General features: G+C 44.0%; 2 protein-coding genes across 3 annotated transcripts; one reads left to right on the top strand and one right to left on the bottom strand.

Moving 5' to 3' along the window:
• The first annotated feature begins 1,026 nt into the window (after positions 1-1,026).
• VSIG1 (V-set and immunoglobulin domain containing 1) lies at positions 1,027-21,126 on the top strand. Of its 2 annotated transcripts, XM_020784306.3 has the most exons (7): positions 1,027-5,872; positions 8,078-8,238; positions 15,833-16,040; positions 17,601-17,765; positions 18,452-18,571; positions 18,962-19,094; positions 19,533-21,126. In XM_020784306.3, exons 1-7 carry the CDS (start codon positions 5,827-5,829, stop codon positions 19,708-19,710), a joined length of 1,011 nt encoding a protein of 336 aa, XP_020639965.3. In that variant the 5' UTR covers positions 1,027-5,826; the 3' UTR covers positions 19,711-21,126. The 2 variants fall into 2 exon arrangements, with proteins under 2 accessions (XP_020639965.3, XP_020639966.3); XM_020784307.3 differs by lacking the exons at positions 1,027-5,872; positions 8,078-8,238 and adding an exon at positions 8,359-11,853.
• Positions 21,127-23,679: 2,553 nt separating this feature from the next.
• On the bottom strand, positions 23,680-27,413 carry PSMD10 (proteasome 26S subunit, non-ATPase 10). Its single transcript, XM_020784435.3, has 5 exons — positions 27,251-27,413; positions 26,553-26,651; positions 25,523-25,669; positions 24,385-24,551; positions 23,680-23,987 (listed from the first exon to the last, which is right to left on the bottom strand). Exons 1-5 carry the CDS (start codon positions 27,368-27,370, stop codon positions 23,834-23,836), a joined length of 687 nt encoding a protein of 228 aa, XP_020640094.3. The 5' UTR covers positions 27,371-27,413; the 3' UTR covers positions 23,680-23,833.
• Between the last annotated feature and the right edge of the window lie 2 nt (positions 27,414-27,415).

The raw sequence follows: 27,415 nt of genomic DNA, 5'->3' as shown, positions 1-27,415 counted from the left end.
TCAAATCAGATGCACCAAGTTTCAAAAGAAATTCTTTTATTTTAGGGAAATTAGCAGCCTCACCCTGCTTTTCAATGTTATACAGAAATACAAACAGAAACAAGAACATGTACTTCGTGCTGAACTAGACAAAAGGATGGTAATATTAGGTGGATAATTTATGTTACACAGATATCAAAGGAAATGCTTACTATGGTGTTTTTTTCTTCATTTTTTTGAATATTTATTTAAGAACAGGGCAGGGTATACAAAAAGTAAGGGGGAATAGGGAATAGGTTAAAGGGTTAGGGGGATAGGAGAACGCTGAGTATACAATCATCCAATCAATTCATATTACAATAACAAATCAACTTTTTGCTTTTTCACAATTTGATTACCCTCCTGCTTTCATCTTATAATTTAATTTTAGTTTAATTCTACGTTACTCCAACACTATCTAGTAACTGCAGCCATTTATACAATACATCCCGTCGTTCAGTTTTCTTTTGAATTGAACATTCTTTCAGCCCATCTGACAGGATATCCATTTTTGTCACTTCCCATATTTTCCCAATAAGTTTATCTTGTTTCAGTAACATAATGCTTTTTAATTTTGGAAGCTGCATAGGTCACTGGATGACTCTTTATCCCATCTATGTTACCTGGTGTCATGCCCAATAAAGTCGGTTCTGAAGTTTGTGCAACTTCATTTAACTGTTGTTTGGCATCTAATGTCCCCTCTTTCATCACTTTCATCAGAAATGCCTACTATGGTGACTGTTCTACAACAGCTTTCTTCCCCGCAAAGGAGCTATTGCTGCCGCCACCGGGATAGAAGTTTTCATTTTGGGCGACCTTGTCTGTACTAGACACGGAGCGGAAGAACATAAGCTGTGTGCCTTGACATTCCTGAAGAATCAAATACACAGGATCCAATTTGTTCTCTGTCTCAAGAGACAGAGCAGCCAAGGAACAACTTGAATATGGTGACTGTTCTACAAAAGCTTTCTTGTCTGTACTAGCCACTCCTGCCAGGTAGGCCCAGCCTGGAGCTCGTGGTCTGCAGGTTCGAATCCAAAAAACTTCCTCTCGCTCTGTGGTTTGGACCCAAACTGCCTGAAAAATGTACTGTATTGCTGCTGCTCCGGAGCGGACAAGATGGCAGAATTTGGGGACATTCCTGTTTGAACTACCAGTACTCTCCAGCACAGCTCTTTTTTGTGCTCCAAGAAAGTAACTTCTCCAAGTTCTTCCGACATAGAATTCCCCCTCCCAGTGCCACAGACTGGACTGAGCACAGGACTATTTGTCGAGTCTTCCTTTACTACTGTCAACGTTGCTCTTTGCCATCCCATTTTTCTCCTCACAACAATGCTGCCGAAATGTTGGTAAAGATCTGAGACAGACCATCTCGTGAGCTTCAGGCAGAATGGACATTTGGAATGATGTCAGCTTTGTCCTAGCCTGGCACTCAGTCAACTCCCGTACACTGAATCCTAGGGAGAGAAGCCTCTCTTATTTGTGAAACCCACAATATTTAAAGAACAAAGGAGACAGCTTTCAAACCACACCGTCTATGCTTACTCTCCCCTCAGTCACCACACATTTTCTAGTTACTGCATGGACAGATTTGGGTGCTCTTTCGCTTGAGGTTCAGTTGGTCAACAATGACCCTCACATATTTTTGCAGTGAGTGGGCCCTTATCTAAAGATAGGGCAGAAAATGGGAACGGCCCAGACAACAGAAACACCCTGTTAGCAGACTGTGAGTCAGCCTTGACCGAGCTGAAAGGCCCATTCATAGGTCACTCCTACTCATGCAAAGCCGAAAATACAACCCTGTCTTTTTCGGCATGAGACACCCGTCCAACCCAATATCCCACCCAAAGCAGCCTCGGCAGATCTTTTCTACATGGCATTTCACATCTGTTAGTGAAGAATTTGTAGAGAACCCCAGCCAATGCATTAATCATCCTTCCTCCTAGTGGCGGACTCACTGAAAAGATGAAGAATGTTCGCCTCCCACAAAATATACGAGGGCATTGTTGTCAACTAACCTCCTGTAACCCTGGCTAGTATAAAATGCCAGAAGCACACAGCAGAAACTGGAAATACACGTGGGAACAAGAACTCAAGCCACACACTTATTCACAGACAACACAGCAAGTCACAAAACATACAGGAACATGGCTGCACGTAGCATACAGATCCAGTATTTGTAAAAGGGATGATTCTTTTGGCCTGTTATAGAAGGCTGGCTAGATAGCTCCCTGAATTAGGTCTCTGGTTGCGAAGCTGGAAGTTGGGAGTTCGATTCCCTTCTGTGCCTCCTGGGAGAAAGAGCCAGCCTGTGTAGCTTTGGGCAAGCTGCACAGTCCCAGGATGACCCCAGAAGAAAGGATTCTAAAAATCACTTCTGTGTATTCTCTACATTGAAAGCTCTGAAAAGGGTTGTCATAAGTCAGATTTGACTTGACGGCACATCATCCATCTTAGTTATTGAAGGCAGCTAGAAGATGTACTCATTTTACAAAGGGGGAGGTAGACTGGTGAATTTAGTTTTCTAAAAGCAGGTGATTTTCCATTAACCTAGCACAAGTAAAAGTTGATTCTGCGATTTTATGATTACATACTGATGTCCCTGGGCTCACCCTTAAATCTACCTCTGAGGCAAATGTTTCTTGTGCATACTAAGAGGATACATACATATGCCGGGGTTACATGTCCTTGTCCGCCCGCCTGCCTGTCATGCGCACGCAATCAGACAGGTAATAATAATGACAGAAACAGAGAGAGAGTAGGAAGGGATGAGGTGCTATGGGGGAATTGCCTCCTAGCTGTTCAAAGTTTTGCAGATTTTGTGAGTGAGAAGAAGGGGAAAGGCAGATGTACAGACGAGCGGTGCAATCCAGATTGAAAGCTATGCCACCTTTAATGGGTTTGGAATGGGCTGAAGCCCCACGCACTAGCAGAACTGCTTTGTGGGGGATGATCTCACAGCTGCCGGCACAGCAAATATCTACAACATTTTCCCCAAAAGTGACACTAGAAACTTCCGTGAAAATATATTTTCCGTGCATAGATCTGTGTAGAGATAGTTTAGAAGGCTGCTGCTTTTCTGTGAGTTTAAATACTGTATCTGTGATTTCCGATGGAGTGATTGTGATTGAAACTACATTTGTTTAAAGCCTGCAGGCGATTTGGTACTGGGCTCTTAATTTGCGGAGCATTGACTCAGGCTATCTGTTAACATGCAGTGCCTGGCACTGGCCCTTTCTATTTTCCACCCTTTCTATCTTAAGAAGATAAGGGTTTCCATGCCACCAGTTCCATGCTTTCTCTGTTTCCTGTAGAGACCCAGCATGAAGTGCCAGAGCGAGCCTGGGGAGGAAGAATAGAGAGAGTCAAACTCTCAAGCCAGGTAGAACCAAGGAAATGGAACAGACTTGTCAGTTGTTACTTGGGTTTTTCCCCTTGATTTCCATAGGTCAACATTATTTGGAGTTAAAATTGGCTATAGCCCTCTGATTTAGAAAGCAATGATTTCGGCATGACAAAGAATGTTTTCAGTAAATTGCTTAGGAAACAGTAAAGGTGGGGAACACCAACCCTTCCTTAAATTCAGACTCATTTGCAATTTTAATACCTGTCCTTTCAGTTTGGGTGGGGAGATTTTTTTTTTTGAGCTCTTTTTCCATTTGTTGTTTTCATCAATCTTCTTCATCATCAATCATCTTAGAACTACAGAGATAGAATGGACCTGATGGAACAGAGGGACCAATCTCCTTCGCCCCCCCCCCCCCGGTCAAAGAGGCACAGTGGGGAACTGAACTCCCGAACTCTGAATCCTCAACCAGAGACCTAAACCACGGAACTGTCCAGCAGTTCCCTTGGACCTCCATCAACAAAATCTGACCCCCCCCATGGCTTGCCCCCAAAGCAACAATAAGCAAATTAAGAATCACCAATGCTTGAGGGACCTGCCTGTTTGTAACAGCTATCGAAACTTTTTTTTAAATGCCTCTCCCCCCCCCTTGAGCCACTATACAGTTAATTGTACTTGTGTAATTTGGAAAACTTAATGGGACTATTCTGGGGTGGGTTTTTGCCACCCAAGGAAGATTAATGTCTGTCTCCTGACAAAATTGCTGGCCGTAATAGCTCATAGCTCAAGGGGTTAAGTAGTTAGTTGAGGTTGGGAGTTTGATTCTCCACCATGCATCCCGGGAAAATACAATGCATCTGAGAAGAAAGGAATGGGAAACAGCTTCTGAGTATTTTCTACCTAGAAAAACCTGACAAGGGTCATCCTAAATTGGAATTGACTTGATGGCATGTAACTTGTTACTGATACATGAACCTTTTCGCCTTCACTTCCCTTAAACCACTAGAGATCTATTGCCATTAGCTTCCCTTTACTTGTTTGTAGCCACTTTACTTACTTACTTACTTACTTACTTACTTACTTACTTACTTACTTACTTACTTACTTACTTACTTACTTACTTTCCTGTCTGACTCCTAGTGATGGGAACACCCACTAGGGATGTGCTTGCTCACACCCCTCGTGCATGTGAGTATCAGGACAGTAGGAGAAACGGTCCTCCATTTACCAGCCTTGCTATATGCCTACGGACCAAAACAAACTCTTGGTACTTTTCTTTTTTACTTTTGCTTTCTACCCACCAAGATATCTGAATGTCTGAGGCTGGACTTGAGTCCGAATTATATGTTCAAAAATGGGGGGATCCAAGATTATATATTAGTTCATCTCAACCATCCTAGGTATCAACCGTGATAATGCAGTCTGATTCATTTCATTTGGTGGTCTGTCCTCCAGCCTCTCTTGAGACTCCAACCATCGGTGGCCTGCGTTTTGACCAAGGGGGAGGAGGTGCCCTCGCTGCATTGCTTTGGGGCACGATGCTCCTTCTGCTTGGAACATGGCCTGTTCCTGACTTTGCCCATTCAGACTGAATAACTTCAATGTGAAGGTCAGCCTCTCTCTTCTTTTGCTGATACTCGTAAAATGTTTCCAGATCCAGAGGTACAGAGCTCTCGGATATTTGCCTGCCATTTTGTACATCTTTGGGTGGCCTCTTGTAAAATCGTTGCTTGTTAAAGGTTCAAGAATGCTTTCTCTACTCCTCATGAGAAAGTCAAACTAGAAAACGCTCAGCGCCAATTCACAAAGAAGAACATTTTCCTGTATAGAAAGCAACAGGGGCCAGCCAGTATCCTGTTTTGATGTTCATACACAGTTCATCTTTGCATCAATTTAATCAGCCTCAATTTAATTCAATGGGTTTATTCTAGTTAGAACTGACACTGGGGTTTAGCCCTGTTCTAACCATCAGATAATGTGTGAGGAGCGTTTTGCCCATCAGATAAAAATCATTTAGGAACCATGTGGGGTCTGAGTGTATATAGAGTTTTAAAAATCAGGTTTTGTTAGTGGTGGGACACCCACTGGAATTGGTATGAGAAAAAGTGTAGCCTGCTTCTCAACTGAAATTGAACTGGCCTGGAATAGCAATGGCAGAAACGTGTCCTCCATCTTGCTGTATATGCATCTTGGGATCGCTGGGTTTATAATTAACAAATATTTCAACAGTACACACCCCATGGAATGATTTCAGCTGGACAAACTGCCCGGCTGCCCTGAGAGCAGTCTTATGCATCTGATAAAGTCGTGGGAGAAAAGCCACTGTTGTCTTGCTAACAAGTGGCTAATAGGTGTAACTAACTAAGGATTGGTGCTGCTTTAGCTCCTCAGTGGAGATTTGCTTTTTCAGGCAACCCCGTCTTCTGCGCTGCTTTCTCTTCAGGCACAGGGAAACATAGGCAATGATGCTGAGGACAGTAATTATTGTAATTCTAGCAGCAATGACAGGTAAGGCTCATACCCTATAATAGCTGAAATGAATGCTGGATTTCTCCTGTTCTTCCTTGTTTGCATTTTTTAACTGTAGCAGACCTGAATGCTATGTTTTGGGATAAAGCAAAAACGGAGAGCATGATATTAGCTCCAGATATTTCAGTATATTTACAAGTCCCAGATGGATATGTATTTTAATCAATGTGTAATGTATATTTAAACTTTAAGGATTTTGTCTAAGAACTGGGGAATTCAAAGAATTGAAAGATACCCAGAGACAGTGTGTTTTAATGAGAGAGAAATGGTCAATTTTTGAAGCATTGATCTGTCTGCCGGTGATGATTTATTACTTTTCGCTGCTGTTTTCTTGCATTTGTTTTGATCGCAAACCACTTAGAGATTTTTGAAAATGAAACGCAGCTGAGTCTTAAGATACATACATAAATATGGGATCTGGATCGGAAACACCATAGAGGAGTTTTGAAAACCTGTGGGCCATTGAGACTTGCTTTTCCTGAAGAGTAAACACACATATTTCATCACGAATACCCTTGGTCAAGTAATCACCTTGAGTTATAACTGTAACGCATAGTTATATTGATTGGTTTTTTAATTATTGACTAGAAACCTGTTGGTGATGTATGCATATGTAAATTAAATCAACATATTGTGGCAGATTGATTATTGATTTATTCAAAATGTTTATATACCACTTTACTAAGTGCCAAGCACTAGGCGGTTTACAATCCAAAGAAGAAAGGAACGTTTTTAAAAATTAATTTTTAATTTTAATAACAATGATGACTTTTTAAATTAATTTTTCTTAAAAAAATCTTGCTAAGGGGCACAGGTCTAGCTTCCACCTGACAGTGCTCCATTCACGCAGACTGCTTAAATCTATTTTATTGTACGGTGATCATGGCGATGAAATCTGACGCTTGGCGAAGAGGAAGGCAAAGAAGGTACATGGGACAGAAGAAGAAGAAGAAACAGACTTGGCTTCATCCTGATCCAGGCTGTCTTTATTTGGAATTGAGAGTGCGGTCATATGGCAAAGAAGGGATGCGTCTGATCCATATCCCTTAAACTAACGCTTCTATTCATTGGAGAATCGCTCCACCTTGGCTTCCAAAAGTAGTTAGCCTTGCTGTTGGACCAAAAAGACCCAGCTTTGGGCACACATTGGGGTCGGAGTGGAGCACCAGTCCTTGTATGCCGTGTGATCACCAGGAACCAGCTCACACTAGACCGGACCCACAAGCAGTCCGAAAAGTGAGCTATCCTTGTGTGAACAAAATCCCACGGAATCTCAACGGGCTTGTCCCTACAAAAATTAGACACAGCCACAGTTTTTAAACTTTCTCTTTCCCTGCTATTGAGAGAAGGAGGAGCTGTCATTGCAAAATATGCTTATCCCCCTGCTTCGTTGTCATCAGTGGTACACACCCCAAAAAGAGGTTGCTGGTAAAATAGAACAAAATATATATATAGTCTTGTATGTTTAGTAAAGTTTATGTTACATTTTTTACATACAAGCTCTAAGTTTTCTTAAGCTGTGCATAGCAAATGGGTGGGTTTTTAAGTCTGTTTGATATTTTTATAGTAGATGTATATTGGGTTACTTCTTTATAGATATTGTTTGTTTGCTGACTTCTTTTTCGTTCACCTTCATTGTTCACTGAGTATCCTACATGGCTATGGATAACTCTGGTGGTCCTTTCTTTTTGAGTCGACAGTTCCCAGCATTTATCTGGAAATATCTTTAATAGCGACAGTTCCCAGCATTTATCTGGAAATATCTTTAATAGCAAATAATCCAACAAATATTTGTGTGGTTACAAGTGCATAAGAGAAGCCTCTTAATTTAAGGCCAGGAAACCCGTTTCAGTTCAAATTTCATTTCAGAGGCTTCCCAGGGCTGACATTCTAGTGATAAGGTGGAAACAGTCCTCCCCGCAAAATTCCAAACTGTATCTTTTATCTCAATGTGGTCAGTAACTAAGTCTTAGGAGAAATGGTCTAACTTTTGAGAAAGAGGAAGACGCCGATAAAAGGTGGTGTTGTCGGCAAGGCCTTCTAAAGCAACGGAGAGGGTTGGGTTGGAGTTTTGTGAGGGCCAGATTCCTCCTCAGGTTCTGAGGTTCCCCACCTCTGTCTTTGTTCCCTAGCGTGTCACACTCAATAAGGATTCTTTTTCTGATCAGCTGTGTTTCCCCACAGGTCCTGTGAGTTGTGCGGTCGTCACTGCATCACGCCAAATTCTGAACACGACCGTCGGTGGGACCGTCTCTATTCCCTGCATGTATAACATGCCGGTCTCCGTAAACGACTTGATCATTCAGTGGTCTTTTTACAGTGTCAAATACAAAAATCTTAGTTCAGTAAGGAATAATCTTATTTTATTTGTCTTTTAATCTATTGAATCATTATTTGACGGCATGGTTTAGATTGCTTTGAAATGTTTCCCAAGTATTATAATAATGTACTTTTCAAGGGTTTTTTTTATGGATGTCCAGTGATGCAAAGGAGATTTCGAGCACAGCTTAGAAATTTAGTTTTAAGACAAATGAATATGGCATGCTGAAACCATCTGAACATACCTTGGATGATGCTCTGTGCCTTAAGACATCACCCTTCTACTGCTCAGTTTTGGATGGATTCAATAAGTTCATTCATCTTCAAAAGAATTTTCCAAGTTCTGTTTTCAAGTGTGAAGAGGACAATTGTGTATATTCCTTTCGATTGGGTTGGGCCACCATGACGTTCCTTCCAAATCAATTGCTGTTGGTTGGAAGATCTTCATGGAGCTTCAAAGCCAAACAAAACCTGATATGTAGTGCCCTCTGAAGAGACGGAAAACATTAATTCCATCAGCTGCTATATTGCAATAGGGTGCCATGATTTTGTTTTGAAATATGTGTTTAGTTTTATATATTTGAACTTACTGATAGGTGCCTGGACATCTTACCTATTAAAACATTTCATCAACAAATGGGCCAGCAAATGAGTACCTGAGAAATGTGGTCATCAGCTGCACACTCAAAGTAAATCTATATATTTCTGTCTAATCAGTGGCGCACTTGAATCCTATTCATGTTTTGAAACAGGATGGCCAGACTGGGCTCCCGTGGTGCCAAAAATGGGGACCTGTTCCCCATATCCTCCTTCTCCCCCAAGTCAGGTGTCCAGCTTGGTGAGGGACAAAAAGGAGCATGGGTGTTGTGATGGCAGGGAAGGAGACTGGATAAGTGAACTCCTCTTTTTGTGCCTATGGGTGGAAAGCTTTTGTTTCCTGTATGAAAACATACTGTGGCCTTGTTCTGCCTCATGCCATTGGGTTTCGCTTTGCCTCGTGCCCTCCATGGAAAGGGTCGCAGCTTAGAGAGCCAGCGGTACACTACCGATAGCAAGCGCCCAAGTGGGAATTCTTTAAGTGGGGAAAGCTGTCCACTCTGCAGATCATGGGCTTTTCTCACCTTCTGGAGCTTGCAGGTTAGTCTCCTGCATTTTGCGATTGGTCGGCAGGAGGTAAACACAAGCTTCTTTCATAACTCTGATTGGTTAAGCAAGAAGCTCAGAGGGGATCGTGTTACTAACACGCTGCCTGCATTCTCTAGTCTGAAAGATGGCCTATTTTGCACACAGCTCCAACATTTGCTAGAAGGATTGGTTAGTGCATGGAGGGGGAAATGCTGCCCGAGTCTTGGGATTGCTGTTTTCAGACACAGTACAGACAACACTGGGTTAGATGGTCAAATATTCTGACTTAAGGCAGGTTTCCATCTCTGGATTGCCAGAGTGCTACACTTCCAACCCAGTGTGATGTGGTAGAATAACAGTGTTGGGCTAGGACTCAGAAGACCTGGGTTCAAATTACTTCTTGGCCATGAAAACCTACCGGGGATAGCAATGGCAGACCACTCCTTATTGCAAAAAACCTTGAAAATCATATGAAGGTCACCATACATGAGCGACTTGATGGCATGTAACACACACACATGTGCTTACATTTGTCAGGTGACTATTTAAAAGTTCCTCTTATGTTTTTACCAGGGTCTAATTTATGCCAGAGCCTTAGGTACTTCCTTTAGTAATTAAGACTTAGTCTTGATTGCTAGATGACAATAATGAAGAACATAGAAAGCATTCACAGCCTGAATCTCCCCTGGCAGAGAATGATCACAGCCAAATGTGTGCATTGGATAAAGTGGGCGCTATTTGAAGGCAGAAATGGATGAGATAGAAGGCTTTGCAATTAGAAGCAGGACTACCTGAAGTCATAAAGAACATTTGTTTATCCCCGAGGTTGTTTTCCATCTGAGCCAGTTGCCCTTCCTGTTTAGATTTTGGGGAAGAGGAGCAGATATCAACTGTTCCCACGTTCTGCTTTTATTTTATTTATTTTTAAAGAAATCTTACCATTTTTTGCACCATAGTGCAAAAGTAAAATAAAATAAAAACTTCTTAAAAATTAAGCCAAACCGTGAAGGTTTGAGAAGGGTGAAATTTAAACAAAGGAGAGAAGGGAGGTGGGGATGAAATAGACAGGGAGAAGGTGAGGATAGCAGCTGTTCCTGGCTGCTCAACTTTTTTGTAAAAAAAATGTTACTGCTTTTGTTCCTGAGCACAAAAGTGACAATGAAAAATTTAAAAATAAAATAAAATTAGAAAGCACAGGGGGAAGAAATGTTACCAGGTAGAAAAAGAAGGGAAAGTCAAACAGAGTGAAATAACGGGGAGAGGGCTTTTACATGGTTGTTCTTTTTTGATGGGAGATCCAGTGAAATGGGGTGGAAATTGGGGAAATTTTGTGGCATGAAATTCTTATGCAATATATATTTCATTCAGAGTAAGTGATATTTTAGGGTTTTTCGGGTTTTGTTTTTATTTTTGTTACTATGCCTGTGTTGTAAAACTCTGTGCCTCAGGGTTGAAGAGTCTGAAATGTCTGCATTTGGTTCCATTTCTCTCTTTTTTTTTTACTCTCCCAAAATTCAGACTTCAGTCAAATCCCAACAAGATTTGAAACAGATACTGGTAACAAACAGAGAAAGGGGAAAACGTAGCTCCGAATTTGCGGGCAGCCCTGAAATTTGAATTTCTTTTCCTGAGAGGAAAGAGCTTCAAAATTTGGACCTCAGAAGAGCATCAGGGCAAACCAATATACAACTCGTTCACATACAAATATTTCACCAACTAATTTATGGCTGGGACCCAATGTCTGGTGTACAGTGGTGCCTCGCTTAACGATGATAATCCGCTCCAGGAAAATCATTGTTAAGCGAAAACATTGTAAAGCGAAATTAAAAAGCCCATTGAAACGCATTGAAAACCGTTCAATGCGTTCCAGTGGGCTGAAAACACACAGTCCAGCGAAGATCCTCCATATGCTGGCCATTTCGGTGCCTGCACAGTGGGGAGCCATTTTAAGCACCCAGCAGCCATTTTGAAAACCCGACGATCAACTGTTTTTGATCGTCGTAAAGCGAAAATCGGTTCCCGAAGCAGGGAACCGATCATTGCTAAGCGAAATTCCCCCATTTAGACCATTGTTTTGCGACCGCAAAATCATCGTTGTAAAGCGGATTCGTTGTAATGCAGGGTAATCTTTAAGCGGGGCACAACTGTAGTGGATAGAATTATTCTGGAGAACAGGGTTCGAATCCCCACTTGGCCATGGAAACTCGCTGGCAAAGTGGAACTGAAAAAGACACTCCTTAAATATCTCACATACCTGGAGAGCCCTACTGGGGTCGCTATCAGCGGCTCCGGCTTGACAGCACATAAACTCTCTGGCTGATATTTAGAGCTGCATGGGTAGAGCCTGTGTTGTGTTTTGTGCAAAAGCTCAAAGTCACATTCAGCTCTGAGACCCGCACATTTCTACTCAAATGCAGCCCTCCCCGTGCCACTCTATGAATGACAGGCCCATCAGTCATTGCCAAAAGATGGTGTACATGACCGATGCACGGGGAAGATGTAGCCGGGAAAGCCAGGTAAGAACACATCATTTACAAGAAAATGTGATCATATTGTTTTCCTTCTGTCAATGCGTTCCTGGACCTCCAAGCAAGCTTTTGCCGTTCCCCGTTGTGCAATAAAAGATTTGACATGTTTTTAGCCCCCCCTCCTTCCTGCCTAAAAATTGCACATCACGACCCAGAGTGCTTTGCAATTAGCTTTTTATTGTACAGCCAGGCTGTTTCACATGATGATCTAAATCAGGTGTCACTGCGGGCTCTTTGTAGCCCTCTCACATTTTCCCACGGCTTCTGTCGTCTTTTTAGTGGCTCCAAAAATCCATTAAGGAAGGATAGACTGGTGCAAAGAGATGTTATTGTGACATGTGTACAGTGAAAAAACTACAGATCAGTTTTAGGGCCATCAGGGACAATGTTTTTCTACCTCTGTGTCTGACTTCATATGCTGGTCAGTTTACGGAGATGTCAGTAGGACAGCTAGATTCTTAATATACCTGAATTTACTTAAGTACAGTAGGGCCCTTGTAACTAAGCCCCTCCTGCAGATACTAAAGAACGTGGATTACAGTAAACACTATTTTAGTAGCAAACATTATACATTGCATAGCTCTGGCTCCCACTAGTGACCAGTTCTGTTAACTTCATCTTTAGAAATATACATTTCTAGGATTTTTTAAAATATTGTCTATATTTTCAGGTCATAGATAAGTGGATCAGTGGATATTGATTCTGCAGATACAGGGGTCCTGCTGTATTAACTCTGTTCCCCATAAACTGGGTTGAGTGAAACCTCTTTACTGAGATAAATAGAAAGGTCTCTGATTGCTTAAGAGAAACTGACCACTTTGGGGTTGGCCAACACAGTGCTCGTCAACCTTGGCCACTTTGGCTGGCAGGCACAATGAATTGGATCTTCTCCTTTTGCGACGCCGTGCTAGCTGTGGACAATGGGAGCTGTAGTGCAGCTGTACTTTTCCTGACTTTGATCAATAGTTTGATTTCAGGCTCAGAGTCCCTTTAATGTTGCAACAAAATGAATATTTGTTCAGTTGGCTTGTTTGATAACCCCCATCTTCATCGTCACTTTTTTCCCTGACAAAACTAGAGCGAGGACCTGTTCAGGTTTTTGCTTGACGCTGGTAATTTTTATTGTCGTGTTGGTGTTCTAATATCTCGTTAATCCAGGCTTAAGTACCCTCTTGGCTCAGGAGAGGTGAATCGGTGTGGCTGTCCAGATATCACTGGGCTGATCAGCTCTTGGCCGCACAGTCATAGGGCCTATGCCTTAAATCCAATTGCCAGTTCCGACTGGGATAGTCTTACTGACTCAATGGAGATTTCTGCCAACAGTTCCGTATGTTTCACTGATTCCATGGGTCTATCCTAAGAAATGGATCTAAGCCATTGATGTCAATGATTCTCCTCTAACTGCAGTTCTGCCAAGCAGTTTGCTAGAGCTGTCTCTTCTATAGAGTTGACTAGCTCGGATCAGTCTCAATGACATTTGATTGAGAGATCCATAAGCACCCAGGCTTCAAAGAAGAAGCAAATTTCATCCCGTCAATGTTTCCTGCTTTTTACAGAAGGCAGTCCTCCATTGAAAGGCGGCAGGACAGGTCTCTGATTGAAGGCATCTTGTGTTGGAAGAGTTGTCTATTTTATGTGGATTTAAACAGAATTATTACCTTAAATTGGCAATAAACATTTCAGTCCTTGAGAGCAGATGAACAAGCACACAAGCTGGTCACAGTTTGTGTGATGTATTGCATTTCTATTGCAATTATATTATTTTCCAATTTTTATCTATGCATATTAACTGGCATTTGCAATTTCAATGCAAACCATTATCCCCTTTTTGCTGTGTTTTTCTTCTTCTTTGGTGTTGCATCATCTTCTTCGTCTTCTTCTTTGTCTTCTGGATGATGTGTCCATGGCCATCCCAATTCACAACTCACATTGGGAAAGGCAGGCTGTATGCTGGATAGGCGCGTGAAATGCTTCTGTCTGAGCCAGAGGATGCATTTGGTGGGTGTGCTCCCCACCGTTTGTCACAGTGTATGATTTTCTTCACTCCTGTATCTTACATGTAGTGTGTTTTATTTGGTGTATGAACATTAGAAAAGACATAGCAGTGCTAATTAAAAAGCGGCATTATTAGCTGATATTGATGCTGGTCTTATTTGATTTATATTTTGGAATGGATTCCATTGTTTTCCCCCAAGAATGGATAATTCCCATTTCATGCTCCCCAAAACACCTTAAATCATGTTCCAGAGGACTGGGAAAACCATATATATATGGTTTTGTGTGTGTGTGTGTACAATATGTATACACACACAAAATCACCCAAAGTCAGAATTGACTTGACAGCATACAGTTATTATTTTCTGGAGAGAAAGACAGCATGATTCTAAGCAAGAGTTTTCAGTTGCTTAATCTTTGTGTAAGTTCTTGGTTTCCACGCCCCCTCCTGCTCCAAAAGGGATTAATTAACAGTCCTTTTGTAGTTTTAGGGTGTAGTATGCCTTTGGTCAACAGACGCAGCTAGATAACATTGACGAAAAGCATTAGTCAACTTCAGCCTTAGGTTTCTTGAGTGTTTCTTACAATTCACGGTTGAACGTCTCTGCAAAGTAAATAGAATCACATTTTTACACTAGGACAGAGGTTAATAATTCTAGAACTGAAACCAATTCAACCTTTTCTGTCAGATTAGGGTGAGCAACCAAAAGGGAGAAAAAGATTCTTTATTTTCCTGTGAAGGTTTCAAAGGCAATGATGGTCATCATCATACTTCTGGTGACTGAGAATGGGTTGGGGATGTTAGGGGACACAGAGAGAAGGTTGCAGGAGCTTTGGAAGTAAAGAGTTACAGGCAATGTCGTGAACTGTAATGAGTTACTTTTGGGGTAATGACGGTGTGAACAGAATTACATTTCAAAAATAGTGCAAGTCTTTATAGAGGCACTTTGGGTATAAGGAGTGCTCTTTCCTAGTTACTTTCAACCGTTACTTTTTAAGGGGATTGTAAAGCGTTTTAAAAGTACCGTATTTTTCACACTATAAGACTCACTTTTCCCCACTAAACGGGGATGGAAAGTCTGTGCGTCTTATGGAGCGAAGAAAACAGATTGTTTCCTGTTTTCTTCTCCTAAAAATTTGGTGCGTCTTACGGAGAGGTGCGTCTTATGGAGCGAAAAATACGGTATTTTGACAGGAATTTCTCAGTTTTTGTGTCATTCCCTTCCGGGTCTTAAGTTTCAAGGAAAGTGTTTGGTTTTTTTTTTCAAAGTTTTGTATTTTGAAGATGCAATATTGGAATTGGACACTAGAGGGTCTTGGATGAGAAATACCAGAGGCTGTCCAGGCCTTTAAGGACAACAGCAGCTGTTGAGCAAGAGATAGGTAGAAATACGCCATGATGGTAGCCAACATCAGGAGCTAAGACGGCACCCACAGAGGGAAATCAGGCACATGTGTGCAACACTGATATGGGGGGATTCTGGCACAATGAGATCAGAGACTCCCAATGGGATAGGCTTCAAAGATATCCTTTTCCTGAGAAAAATGCTTCAACTGGCATAAATAGGGCTTACTTCCCCATTGAAGGTGGTGAGAGTTCGTTCCAAGTAATTTGCACCGAAGCTATGTCTTCGGTGTACGCACTTCGTACAGTCCAACTTTGCAATCGTAGTAAGCAATCGAACAAAACCCAACCATTTCCCACAATCTGTGAGTCAGTGCCATCAGTTTTCATAAGTGTGTTATGATGATCGACCGAAGTGAATCGCTGGTTTGGGGCTCACCTACAGGGGCCCAGCAAGGTGTCGGCTGAAATCTGTTTTATTTTGGAAACGATAAACGACGTTTTGTTTGTGAAACTGCAGGGGAGACTGTTCTGTAGAAAGATGGCTATAAATATGGGAATGAATGAATCATGATGTTAATGATGATGTATTGAAAAGTCTGATTAAAGTTACGTTTTATGCCCCAGATCTATATCTACAATCAGGGACGGCCATACACCTCTGCGGCATATAAGGGTCGAATCGAATTCGCGAACAGCACAGGGAATGCGTCAATCACCATCTTCAACATGCAGCCCTGGGAGACAGGTGTTTATACCTGTGAAGTTATGGAGACAACTTTAGAAGGAAATCCAGTTCCCCCCTTTGAAAAATCAATATCCGTCAATGTACTAGGTATTTAGTCCTTCTTTTCCCTTCCTTGTCGACTTCTGATCCCCTATTAAATTCAGAGCATGGAGAAGTTACTTTTTCAGGACTACAATGCCCAGCTGTCGCTAGTTGGCATGACTAACAGCCATCTTGGCTTTGGACCCTGGGGTTTATAGTCCAAAAAAAAAAAAAGGGGGTCAACAAGTGCAGCCTGCGACAAACATGGCAGTGCTTGAGATTCGAATGTTCACATCATTGCATGTTGGAAGGTGCCCATAGTCCTCCTGGTGAGCCACTTGTTCAAGTTTTGGTGACCTGCTTAGAACACGCTTGAAAGGTAACCAAGGAAAAATGCAAGCCTTCTTTGGCCTTAGTCAATAGCGAATCAGGTCCAGCTGGCTATATTAAGGCTCGCTGTCTCTGCCTCCCAAGAAAAATGGGTCCGTTTTGAGCTGAGACACTCGGGAGGAGGCACAAAATATTGCTTTCCACCAGCACCAGGTTCCTTACTCCTCACTAGCCGTGTGCTTCAGAATCAGGCAATTCCCCAAGCTGATCCAGGCTGATCTGGATGGATCTGGAAGATATCGGGTGGCCTGGTCCCCAACAGAGATTTTGGAGGTAGCATTTTGCTGCTGCAGCTGAACCTTCCAGTTGGTCTTCAAGACTAGCCCCACACAGAGCGTATTCCAGTAGCCAAAGCAAGGTGTAACTCATGCGCAAGGAACCAGGTGAGATGTAAAGAACGCCATTAGTTACATGCATCAAATGCAACCAATGAGTGAAGATGTAAAGGATGCATGTAGGATCATTGCTGTGCCAGGATGAGGCACAGTTGTTGCTGCATCTGCTTAAAACAAGCAAAGCAGTTCAAGCCATAGACGTAAGCGAGACGTCCTGTAACAAACCCAGATCCAGAAGGAATGCCTAATGGAAGAATATGAACGTTCAATAGGGTGCTATAAGGAACACATCTTTTCATCTTGCCTCTTTGCTTTTTTCTATTCTTGATACATTAGGATCCCTGTATCCGTGGGGGATTGGTTCCAAGCCCACCTGCGGATGCTGAAAAATGCAGATTAGGGTGAACCCTATTTTAATAGCAAACACTATACATGGTCTCAGGATCCCTCTGTAGGCCAGTTCTCCTAAAACGTCATTTTTAGAAATATGTATTTCTAGGGTTTTTCTTTTAGTATTTTAATATTTTCAGACTGTGAATAAGTGAGTCAATAGATGCAGATCCGGTGGATAAAGGTGCCCTACTGCATGCTTGCTGGCCTGGTTTTTTTAGGAATATATTGAATAGCTGTCTGGACCAGTGGTTGGAGTTCCGAATTTGGACTGGAGAGACCAGGGTTTAACATCTCCACTGGCCATGAGGCTCTTGGGATGGTTGTCAGGGCTTGTCCCCTTCCTCACAGGGCTGTCGTGAGGAGGAGAAGAAAGTGGAGGGGGTGGCCAGGTTGCTTCTTGGAGCAAAGTTGGGTTAGGGCACAACTGAAAGAAGCAGTGGTATTCCAAAGGCAGTGGGATTTCACAGTGGCCATTGTCGTGACATTGCCTGTTGTCGTTGCGTTACAGCACCCCCTTCTAGGCCTTTGTGCAGCTTCCTCCGAGAAAATCAGAAGATCGAACTCGGTCATCTCATCACGCTCTCCTGCCTTTCTGAAGTCGGGCTGCCCAACCCTACTTACCACTGGACCAGGTTATCTGGAGATACAGTGAAGCCGGTGACAGAAGCTTACGGTAAGTAAATCCCACCACCTACCCACCCCCCCTGGATCCTTTTTGCGTCCAAAATGTGATGGTTTGGAGTGGAGATCTGAAAAATGCAATCAACACTCCAGTTTGTACCAGGAGAACGCCAGGTCATGTGGGGTGAATAAACCACTGCCCTTGGTTAGGAGGTTCTATAGGCAAAGCCATGTGAATGAGGGACAACGTCCCAGTGTTGAAAACCTCAGGGTAGGAACATCCCATCTAGAGCTGCCACCAAAGTTCACTGTGGCTGGACACTTGCCAGCTCTCTTCGCTGGACTCCTGTGTCAACAGTTCAGCCATCTTTGTCGCTACTGGCGCATAGCTAATCATTCACACTCTTCCTGTGAATGTCCATACCTGGGCGGGAGACACATCGCGGCTGGCAACAAGCTTCTGCTGAGCTTTGATGGACACTGGGCGGCCGCCCTTTATTTTCCCCCCTAAAAGGACCAGTGGTCAAGGTGATGCTGGGCATTGCATTTGGGGTGAATGTCCAGTGGTCTCTGCCCACTGCAGGGCAGAATCTTTTCCCCATCTCTGCTCTGATTCTCCATTGGCTTAATTTCAGCCTGTTCTGTGATGTAAGCAGTGATGCTGAGATCAAGGAGACCTTTGAACATGCTTTTCACAGCCTAAACTCCACCCCCACCCCACCTCTCTTTTTGCTACAGATCCCCAGAACGGCCTCCTGGTGATGGGCAACCTGACCAAGCTTGAAGAAGGCTATTACCAGTGCACCGCAGCTAACTTCCTTGGAAACAGCACCTGTCACATCGACCTCACCGTCAAATGTGAGTTTTCTTCGTAGGGGTGAAATAGGTTTCAGTTATGGAGAAATACGTTACGGAAGAAACGCAGACCCAAACAAGCTGTCTGGGGTTCACTTAGCCTGGTTTGGAGCAGGCGCATCGTTCCCCTTTAAAACAAGGTGTGTCCCCACGTATGCCGTGTTTTCAAAAGAGATTCCACACCACCTGTATGGAAGAGTGGCAGATCTGGCAATGGGGTGCTGCCCTAGGGAGTGGGTGGGGTCCCGAGGGCAGATCCAATCCCTAGACATCACCTAAGAAGGTCTCGAGATTGCCATCTCTCTCTTCCTGGTCGTAGAGACGTTGCTTTCCCCTGCCTTTTGCCTATTAGCTCTCTGATATAAAGTGACCCACGGCTTTGTCCTCTTGCAGACTCTGAAGCTGGCGTTATTATCGGAGCGTTGATTGGAGCCATTCTGGCGGCTGCTCTGATCGTAGGGGTTGTCTGGTTTTTCGCCTCCAAGGAGATGAAAAAGAAGAGAGAAGAAAAAGCTAGGGAGATGCAGTAAGTTTTGGAGGAATATTTTCCAAACAGACCTGTTTCACATGAGGTGCTTCCTATGGCAAGACGATACACCTTTGAAGAAGTATAGTTATCTATATATGGTGTTATTGTTTAATTTTATATTTGTAGATATTGGAATATTAGCTCTCTGCATTAAACAACAAAGGGTTCGTTATTATTTCAGATAACGCATACTACATACATACCAAATGTAAATCAATAATCAATCACTACGCATTCTCTTCTTGCCATCAGTGGATGGGTGGATGAACAGATGGACGTAGATAGAATTAGTTCGTCTCTTACTCACTCCTCCTATCTGAGAACCAGAAGCTGAATACCTTTTGCATTAATCTGATTGTTTCCTTTGCCAGTATTTGTATCCTGCTGCATGTATTGTAATGATCCGAAGGTCTAACCTAACTTTGCCTTCCACAGGGTCGTGACTCAGAAACAGCCCCTGAATGCAGAGTACACTGCGGTGCCCAGCCAGGAAAGTGGGCCAGTTTCACAGGTTCCACCAAGCAAAGACTCCAACGAGACCAATGAATACGCTACCCCCGAGGAAATGGCCGGAAATGAGGCTCAGGAAACGGGGGACCAGCAAGTGGACTAACATACCCATCGTTTTATTGGGGAGGGGGGACAGCAAAACATCTGCGTATGCATCAGCGCGAGGCACAAGGTGTCATTTCCCATTAACCCTCAGCCCAATCCAGTAATCACACCTGCAGTTCACTGCGTGTGTGTCCCAAGGAGGCTTACAACCACCACCACCCCATTTGAATCAGATTTGATTTCTAGGCCATTTGTGACTTCTAAGCGCATCTTGATTTGGTCCAGAGCCATTTATGAACTACCACATTCTATCTGTGGCTTGAATCTATAAAGATTTGTAAAGTGAAGGAACTGGAAAACCAACACAAGTGTGTATCTGCTTTTGTTTTGTTTTTCCGTTGAGCCTTTTGGTCTCAAAAGGGGTCTAAAACTGCCAAGCTTTGCTGCAGAAACCACATAGGCTCAGCCTCCAGAAGACCTCCATCCTCCTCACAGACATGGATCCACCATTTTGGAACTTTTGCCTACAATTTTTCCGCACCGTCCACGGAGGTGGTGCGCTTGGCCCAATGACGTGGATTTCATCCACAAAACCTTGCTACTGATTTACTTTTCTAGCGATCCAATAAAAGGGGCCATCCATGCTTGCATTGATGAAATCTAAAGAGGGGAGTAAATTATAAAATTTTTGTCCCATCTGAGTTTTGTCTGAAGAATCCAAAGACAACTCAAGTGTTTCCACAGGGTGCCTAGCTGGAACCCAGGAATGGCGCGGGTGTCCACATCATAGAAAAGGCTGGTCTTGTAGGTCTTAAGTTCTATCTGGAGTCTGACACAAATTTGTACTTTGGAGGACTCGTGTCCCATCTGAAGAATGAGGGCTATTAGCAGGGCGGAAAACAAAAGCACACCCTGTTTTTATTTTGGTTGCAGATAATTCTGGATGAAGCATTTATCCAAGACTTGGAACCTTCTTTTTCCAAATCTGCTTATGATGCTATTGTGCTTTGGCCAAGTCCTCACACTGACATGAGTGTACTTTTGTTGCTGTCATTTTACAAGTGTACCTTCTTTTTTTTTTTTTTTTAACCAAAGAGTAAGAATACAGTAGGACCTCCGTATCAGCAAGGGATCAGCTCCAAGCCCCCCCCCCATATGCAGATGCCAAAACCCACAATTTTAACGAATGCTCTTTTAATCACGAATGCTATGCATTGCATAGTGACCCGTTCTGGTCACTTCAGCTGTAGAAATATATATTTCTAGGATTTTTCTTTAAATGTTTTATTGGGGGGTGGAAAAGTGAATCAGCAGATACTGATCCCACAGATAAGGGAGTCCTACTGTATATCCTTGCCTTCACGCCTCGGTGTGATCAGTGATGTTGCATTTTGCATGTATATGAGCATGAAGGGGAGGGGAAAAGGATAAGACATTGATTCTTTTGTTAATACCACATAAACATTTACCAAAATTGGACGTTCTCCATTTCTTTGCTAAAAAGGAAGTGCATTAAAACACCAGATCTACCTGGTAGCACCATGATGGTGACAAGGCGAGGATAGATAGTCGGTCCTACAGCCATGCTTTGAGGCACTCTTGACTTCAACAGAGCAACTGAGACCTTGAGGTTAGGGAGAAAAGCAGATCACAAGAAGAACAGCGGAAGCTGCTTTGTCCTACTAGCCCTCTGCCCATCTAGGGCAGTGCCGTTTGCCACTGGGCTGCTGAACTGATTGAGAGCTGAAATCCCAATGGGCAGCAGGGAATCCCCGCCTACTGTGTTCACCAAAGTGGAGGGGACCCAGGATAGAGAAAAGCCAACGGTGGAAAAGGACAGACCAGATACAAAAAGTTAAGATGCCGTGATGTTAGGAAGAGAAGCATCTAGGACATTGCTCTTGGACTGGCAGAAGTGGACATCTCCAAGGTGGACACCTGCCACCTTCTCCCTTCTGATAACAGACACTTCATGCAAAGTACATGATGCGCAACAGACACTCCTCCACTGCTCATAGAAGTTACTTTTTCAGCTGCAATTCTCCATATCCTCCAATTGCCCCTGATCAGGGATGCTTCCAAAGTCTGTTGTTATATATGCCAGTGAATTGACTCCAACTCATGGTGACCCCCCAATGCTGTCCTCAACCGCCTTGCTCAGCTCTTGCAAACTCAAGCCTGGGGCTTCCTTTAGGGAGTCCGTCCATCTGGTATTGGGTCTTCCTCTCATTCCTGCTGCCTTCCGCCTTTCCCAGCATGATCGCCTTTTCCAGACAATCCCCTTCTCAGTAAAAGGTCCGGTCCTAATTATTATTTATGCTTTACACTGTCTAGCAGAGAGAGTTATGGAAAGATGGAGCAGAAAATGGTTTTGCTCTCTTCAGCACTGGAATGAAGAGCAGCTAGGCCATGCCTCTGATCCATCCTGGCATGTGCTGGCAGGCAAAAAGTAGACCCATAAAACCTTAGCCATTGGTAGTAGATTATCAGGTTTAGCCATTATGAGGACAGTTTATAGAAGAAAAGCAAAATGTATTTATGAAAAAAATTAAACCTTTTGTGAAGAAATTCTTCCTGCTTAGTATTCCAGTTAAGTGTCTCATACAAGCAGCTGCTCATCAGCCCAAAAAGCTGGGCTTGAGGGATGCTGTTTAAGGAGCAAAACCTATTCTAAGTCGCTTAAAGGTAAAGGTTCTCCTTGACAGTCCAGTCATGTCCGACTCTTCCCACCGAGGTGGTACCTATTTATCTACTCGCATTTTTACATGCTTTCGAATGGCTAGGTTGGCAGGAGCTGGGACGAGCGATGGGAGCTCACTCCGTCGCATGGATTTGATCTTACAACTGCTGGTCTTCCGACCTCACAGCGCAGTCTTCTGCAATTTAACCCGCAGCGCCACCATGTCCCTTTCTATGTCGCTTAGGGCACAGCAAATGGCTCTGGTGGTATAAAGTCCTTTGCATTAGCCCCCAGAGACTGTAAGACCAGCCAAGGAGAGAAACAGAAGATCTAAGTCTGGGCAGGACTCAGTTACTTAGCATATACCATATATATATGGACAAGGAAGATAGCTTATTTTTTAAAAAATTATCTTCCGGAACTCACTGTACAGGAACCTCTTATCTCTGGTGCCACTGAACAGGAATTTGCAAGCAAAACTGTTTCTGAGAGCCTCTAAACCGCTCTAGGTAAGCTACGTCTGTGGTCTTCCTATAATTTTCCATTCCTTGCCATTCTTCTCCCACAGAACACAGCGAATGCTTTACAAGGAATTCACAGAAATATTACAACTACTCTCTTCATGTGTAAGCAGGCTAAAGGAGCTATTCGTGTTACCTGGTAGACACAGGCCTCAATGATTTTTGGATTTCTTAAGTATCATAACTGAATCAGGTCTCTGGCTGTGAAGCCAGAGGTTTGGCACTCAATTCCCCAATTGAGAAAGGCCAGCCTGGGTGGCCTTGGGCAAGCTGGACAGTCCCAAGGTTGACCCTAGATTAGAGGATGGGAAGGGTAAAACACTTCTGAGTATTCTCTACCTAGAACACCCGGAAAAGGGTTGATGTACTGACTTGGCGGCATGCAATTATTATTACCCTGTTTCCCTGAAATAAGCCCCAGTGAAGTGAAACCCCACCCTCCCCCCTTGTGCAGCAACCAGAAGAAGATGGCATGTAAAATAAAACAAGCCCTAATGTGTTTTTTTGGAGCAAAAATTAATATAAGACCCTCTTATTTTTGGGGAAACACGGTATGCATGGACGGTATGATGACACTTGACTTAAAGAAAGATCTGATAAACTTTTAAGAGTAAACACCCTGTGGCCAATATCCACTTGTAGAATTCTAGATTCTGCCTACTCTTACATAAATCTGTGTTGCAGAAAGAAGCTTAACTTAGGAAGATTAGACACACCAGAGTAGGAAGACCATTGCCGAGTGTGACTTTTGACAAGAGACGGGCATCAATCCCACATCCCCAAGAGAGTAAAAATACTGTAAAAAGCAGTTAAACATCACAAGGAATTCAAAGGAATGTTGTTGGGCTGCAGAAAATGCAGGCAAGGAGACACAATACAAGAGAAGCTATGCTACAGAAAAAGTTATGACAGTCAAAGCCAATCCAAAAGAAAAGTGAACAGCCTGAAGTCCAGTCATTCACAGGCAGAATACGGGACGGCTAGCCTTCCACCAGCCTCCTTAAGATCGAGCCCAGACCTCCTTTTGCCACTTGAAGTGGAGTCTTTTCTTCTTTGTTTTCAATATATATACTTGCACCGTGGGATACCAAGAGTTTGGCTTCGTCCACTCGCTCTTCGTCGCAGGCTAAATGGCTGTCAATAAGATAAACAAGGATTAGCTCTTACCAGGCTCTAATGGCCACCTCTATATTTCTTTGCAAACTCTGGTTACACTAGGAAACGCCTGCCCCATTTTCTGGATCAGTATCCACTGATTCACTTATCCACTGGCTGAAAAAAAACTAACACCTCCTCCAAATACCTATTTTTAGGTATTTCCAAGGTGCATTTACCAGGACTGGCGACTAGAGTGAGCCAAATACCAAGCAACACATAGTTTTGGATACTTCTGCGTTTTTCAGCCCCCGCAGGGGCTTGGAGCCAATTCCACCTCCTGTGGATACTGTGGTCCAGCTGTAGTTTGAAAGCCACGGCATGGGCTATCAGACGTTCCACAGATTACGCCCCCCACAAAAGCACCAGTTCTTACAGAGCTGTGTTTCCTTCTGAATCCTGCAGGTTGGCAGAAGCCTTGTGTTTCAAAAGGATCTGTATCATTTTCAGGTTTCCTTTGGAGGCCGCTCGGTGCAACGGTGTTGAGTCCAGGTGGTCCTTGGCGTCCGGATTGGCACCGTTCTCGAGCAGCATCACTGCAATCTGTGAGTCAAAGGAGGAAGAGCAGATTATCTTCTCGGTTGCTTTGTACTCAGCAAGAGCGAAGCTTGCTCAGCCTGTGTCCCCTTTCATTTTATTTGTTTATACTATTTTTACCCTGCCGTTCTCTTTTTGAAAAAAGGACCCAAAGCATTAAAACGCAATACAGTAGGACCACGTTATCTGCATGGGAATCGGTTCCAAGCCCCGCCTCCAGATGCCGACAGAGACAAGTGCCTTCTAGTGTCCAGTGCTAGTAACACACCTCAGAAACACGTGTTTCGGGGAGATTTTTATTCAATATTTTCAGGCAGCAGACAAATGAAACTGCTAGTATTGATCCCACAGAAACCACAGCCCTGCTATATTAAAAGCTAAGACAGTAAATTATTTAAATATTAAAGAAGAATTAATAACCTATTAGAAATGGGAGGTAAAAGCATTATGAAAAAAGATTTAGAAGCAACAAAAGATGAACCATCCCATTTATTGTTTCCTAGAGTGTGACCAAGAAAAAGCTTGTCTGAAGAGAAAAGGCTTTGCCTGCTTGTGGAAGGACAGCAAAGATGGGGCCAGTCTGGCCTCCAGTGGGAGGGAGTTCCAAAGTCTGGGAGCAGTAACAGAGAAGGCCTTCTTCTGTGTCCGCACCAAACACATCTGTGAAGGTGGTGGGACCGAGACGGTGGGACTTGAGATGCGGTTCTTGAGAAAGCTTGGACTTAAGCCATTAAGGGCTTTATATCACCAGCACTTTGAATTGTGAAATTTCGAAGGGCAACAAATGGCTAAGTCGTTTCATCTGCTATAACGTTAATGGCACTTTATCACTCAAAGTCCTGAAGAACTGAAGCCAGCTTGAAACCTGTGTATCTGTGACCCAGGCGGGAGAGGGACATGAGATTCAACCGTGCCAGAGGACAGCCTATGGTCATGGACTCACCCTGGGGCTAAGCCGGCAAGAAAAATAAAATTACCTCCTGCTTATTTTTGGATGCTGCGTAATGCAGAGGAGTACAGCCATTGTGATTGACAGCGTTCACCTGGGCCCCTCGCTTTATAAGAGCTCGCACTATTTCATCCCGGCCTGCGGAAGCAGCAATATGCAGAGGAGTCCAACCCGCCTGGAAAAGAGAGAAAAGAAAAAAAAATGTTTGCTAGCTTGCTGCTGTGTCGTGTTCAGTCACTTCCAACGCAGAGAGATCCAAAACGGGTTTTCAAGTGAGAGGCTCGAAGGAGCCGCTTGCTAGCGCCACCCACCCAGCAGTGAGTTTTCGTGGCTAGGCGTGGATTTAAACCCATGATTCCCGAGTCCTGTCTAACACTCTGTCTGTTACACCACACTGTCTCTCTTAACTCATCACCTGCCTTCTCAAACCTGCTAATTCTTTTACTCTCCTGTAAGACCCCATCATTTTCTAACTCTCTTTGGAAAAACAACAACACATTCCAGGCCAAAAATGATGTCAGAGAGAAAATTTAAGTCCCACTTTCCAAATACTCATAACCAATATTCCTAGCTAGCTGGATAGCCCAGTGGTTTAGGTATCCGGACGTAGAACCAGAGGCTGGGAGTTCAAATCCCCCATTGGGTCTTCCAGAAGCACAGCCAGCCTGGGTAGCCTTGGGCCAGCTGCACCATCCCAAGGCTGCCCCTAGAGGAAGGGAAGGGTAAAGCACTTCTGAGTATTCTCTTATCTGGAAAATCCTGAAAAGGGTCACCACAAATTCAGAACTGCTTTGATGGCACATGATGATGATGAAAATTCCTTAGTAAGTGAAATGAGCAGCAACTAGAAATTAGAGAAGGAACTACAGAGACTTTGCCCGCGAAACACACCTAACTACCATGGATGCTTTTTTGAACCTTGTTTTAGCTAAAAACATGATTTCCCCAGGAGGGGCCAGTGTGTTGTGTACTAGCTCCAGAGGCAGAAGCTGGAAAAATGCTCCCTTAAATATACAAGGACTAAACAATTTTTAAAAAATATTAATACCAAGACTTACGTCATCTTTGTCATTCACGGGCACTCCCAAGCTCAGCAAGAAGTCGGCAACATCAGTGCGTCCAGCGGAACATGCCCAGTGCAAGGCTGTCCTGTTGTCCTTACAATCAAACCACAAATTAGCATTAGGAGCACCTCTGGATCTGACGGGATCCGTGGTGGAGAGAGAAGGCGAGAGAACCTTTCAGTTTATGCACACAGACTAAGCGGATCTTGAGAGATGGGGCCATACAGCCCCTCCACGTGTCGATCTACTACAACTCCCATTAGCCTCAGCCCAGACAGCCAGAGCCGAGGGGCGGATGGGTCTCAAGAGGAGCACGTTATTCCACACCCCAAACGGTTTAGCTGGGACATCCCTGCATGGAAATGCCTGCAGGCACATATGCGAACAAGATGCTGGACGAGGCCCCGGAGGCCAGGCTCCCTTCTTCACAACGACCCTGCAAGGCAGGAAAAGCCAACTGGATCCGCCCCCTCCTTGCTGTGGCACCTCCAAGACCCAAGAAACGCCTTTTTTCCCGCCCTTCCAGGGGGCCCGCGGCGGGGAATGATGGGAGCTGGAGTGCCACCATCCCCTCCCGCCTCCACCCCCTCCCTTTCCCCACGAGCACGGCCACCCGCCAGGCGTTACCGTTCCTGTAACGCGTTCCTCCAACGCGTTCCTCCTCGTTACCGCCGCTCTCTCGGCCCACCTACCTGGTCCGGGCGGGTGGCCAAGCCCCGGTGGGCGGCCAGGCGCTCCTTGAGCTCCTCCAGGCGCCCCGCGTAGGCCAGGTCGCAGACCTCCACGTTGGAGACCGACGCCGCCTCTGCCATGGCCCGGCCGTGAGGAGACCGAGGGGGCGGGGCGGGGCTCGGCTT

The sequence above is a fragment of the Pogona vitticeps genome, chromosome 11 (genome assembly GCF_051106095.1).
Source record: "Pogona vitticeps strain Pit_001003342236 chromosome 11, PviZW2.1, whole genome shotgun sequence".
NCBI lineage: Eukaryota > Metazoa > Chordata > Lepidosauria > Squamata > Agamidae > Pogona > Pogona vitticeps.
This window is presented reverse-complemented; position numbering and strand designations above follow the sequence as displayed.